Source organism: Monopterus albus, unplaced genomic scaffold (genome assembly GCF_001952655.1).
Source record: "Monopterus albus unplaced genomic scaffold, M_albus_1.0 scaffold105.1, whole genome shotgun sequence".
Classification (NCBI taxonomy): Eukaryota; Metazoa; Chordata; class Actinopteri; order Synbranchiformes; family Synbranchidae; genus Monopterus; species Monopterus albus.
The window spans coordinates 13204-15988 of NW_018127985.1; the positions used below are offsets into that span (position 1 = coordinate 13204).

The following is a 2785-nucleotide window of genomic DNA, read 5'->3' on the forward strand; positions in this document are numbered from 1 at the left end:
AAAAACGAACGGAAGAAATCAGAATAATCATAATAAAGAACAGGATAACATAGTGTGGATGCTTCCACACAATAATAACTAGAGAAATGCATTTTCGACAGGAAATGCTAATAGAAGATGAAAGATTGTCCTGAAAATGCCTGAAATCAATTGCTGAAACACCTGAAAAATGAGAAGAAATGGCTGAAGTTCTTTGTTGAATAATCTGAAGGATGTGATTCAATAAAGTAGGAATGGCCTTGAAAAGCTGAACATTTTGATACCTGAATGGCTTTTCTACCTGACGGTATGCTGAACCTATTAAGATGTGAAAATAGTCCAATAGGACTGTTAGAAATTAACCAAATTCTTTTGTTGGAAGCACGAGAAGTGAAGACATTATATTGCAAAATATAAAGCTGAATAGATTAAAAATTATAAATGTTATAAAAAAGTTGAGTACAAGCAGGGATGTCCTTGAAGAGTTGAACAGATCAAGATCTCAATGGCTTGTATAGCTGAAAGTATGCTGGACTTATAAAGTGCCAAAAAAGGGTGGAAGATCCCAGAATAATAAATAAAGAACAGGAGAGCATAGTGTGGATGCTTTATAGCATCCACACAATGAGATGTAATGCTGGCATATAGATGCATGGAGAGAGGAGAGATGGGACAGGAGAGGAGAGCAGAGGGGAGATAGGACAGGAGAGGAGAGGAGAACAAAGGACAGATAGGACAGGAGAGGAGAGGAGAGCACAGGACAGATAGGACAGGAGAGGAAAGGAGAGCAGAGGACAGATAGGACAGGAGAGGAGAGCAGAGGAGAGATAGGACAGGACAGATAAGGGAGCGAGGAGTGAACGGGGGGGAAGTGAGAGGAGAGGAGAGGAGAGATAGGACAGGACAGGACAGGAGAGGAGAGCAGAGGAGAGATAGGACAGGAGAGGAGAGAAACTCAGAGCATCATGGGCCCCCCAGCAGTCTAGGCCTATAGTAGCATTGGTCACCTGAGCCACCCCTAACTATAAGCTTTATCAACCATGCACAGCTGTTGAGTTCACCATGGCTGGTTGACACAAAAATCAACAGGAAGTTGGGATGGCCAATCATATTTTGGGTGGCTGTGCCACCTCTGGCCAACCCAGCCACACACCAGTTACTATTTCTGGTTGTGTTCCATTTGCCCATGATGGCAAGCCACTTGTTACATAGTATCAAGGGCAGGGAACTTGTTTAAATGGAATGCAGGAGGCACAGAAAAGGTGATGTGATGCTAATAATGGAAATTCCAGAAAACAGGCTATTCCCGCATATTAAGCAACATGATGTCTCTGCTTTTAAACATGAAGTGAATAGCCTACATCACTAACTACTGCCCCAGAGAGCCCAGATACAGGACATCATCCCAATATAAAATCTGATTTTATGGTTTAAATTGTATTCAATCATAATTTAACACAATCTAGGTCAAGTAATGAATTGTCAAGCTCAGCATGATTCAAATATACCTACTGCAGAGTTTCTTATTCATAAATTTAAATGCTTTGGGACGCAGTTCACTGTTCTCTCTGACTCCACATCTTCTTTTGTTCATGTGCCTCAATTTGCTGTGACTTCAGGTCGGCACAAGAGGCATGTGTCGTTTTATGTGCTGAATTTAAATGGAAAGGAACCCATGCCCACCTGGCACAAACAGCACAGTGCCGGTTGGGGTTTGGAACACACCCATTTTTTGAGTTTGACAATGGCATAAATTCTTCATGTAATCAGATGTTTTAATTAAATAAAGGTTTCCCTGGGGAACACAGTTTATGTTACACATTGAAATGCACTCAACATCTGTGTTTTTGGATGTAGTCCAGTACAACACCACTTTTAACTATGACCTCAATAATAATCATAATTGAATTTATACATTTATGACATTTAATCAAAACTGAGACATTTTGAGCTTCATAAACACAGATGTTAAAGCAGGAGTATTGCATTGAATGACAAACAAATGCACAGATGTATCTAATAAAGTGGCCGGTGCGTGTATATGTCTCGAATTAATTTATTCAATTTTTGGCTCTGACCGGCAGAGAATTGATTGACAGAAGCGTAATCCTCTCATTCGATTTGGGAACTGGAACGTGCTGCTGGATTGCCCAATAGGAACGCGGTATTAGAGCCGTTGTGGTGATTATCCACTGACGAATAGAATTTAGAGTTTAGAGGCTGCACTGCTACAAGGTTCCGCCCTCTGCTTCCATTTCTGAAGTGAAGAAGCGGTGTCGCCGAGTCCTCGCCTTTTTATATACACGTTTTAGTAAATAAAGTAGGGCCATAATCTTAAAGCGGTGAGTTAAACAGCAGACCCTGTTAATTGTGGTACGCTGTTTGAGTAGTAGCTGGAACAGTATCTAGCACTTCATTCCCCATTTTAACTTTACTAAGCGGCGATACCGCCGCCCCATAACGTTACCAGTGCGTGAGTTGGGGCCTACAGTGTTGGTTTGACCACGAGGAGCGGTCGATTGGATCAGTGCGATGGCGGAGTTCGGTAACGGACTGGCAGAGGAATCCTTACTAGATTCAGATCCTGGACATCCAGAGCTCGAAGATCCGGGTGTCGGTGACGAAGAACCGGGGTTAGAAGAGGGAGAGGCCGCGATTGAAGACCCGGTAAGTGAAGGGTATTTTTTTTACGGTGAGACTAATCTGAAGACCTGTGATCAAATTGGACCAGTTCATGAAAGCAGACAACCACTTAGTTTTAGTTTACAAATTGAGTAATATGTCTTCTGCTTTCTGTTATGGCTGG

General features: G+C 42.1%; 1 protein-coding gene across 2 annotated transcripts in view; it reads left to right on the forward strand.

The window, feature by feature from the left end:
• The first annotated feature begins 2199 nt into the window (after positions 1-2199).
• pabpn1 (poly(A) binding protein, nuclear 1) overlaps positions 2200-2785 on the forward strand; it is a 43761-nt gene continuing 43175 nt past the window's right edge. The window contains exon 1 of one of the 2 annotated variants that reach the window (XM_020610494.1): positions 2200-2646. In XM_020610494.1, coding sequence (XP_020466150.1) covers positions 2512-2646 — 135 coding nt within the window. In that variant the 5' untranslated portion in view covers positions 2200-2511. The remainder of the gene's footprint in view (positions 2647-2785) is intronic. The other variant, XM_020610495.1, reaches the window with a different exon arrangement.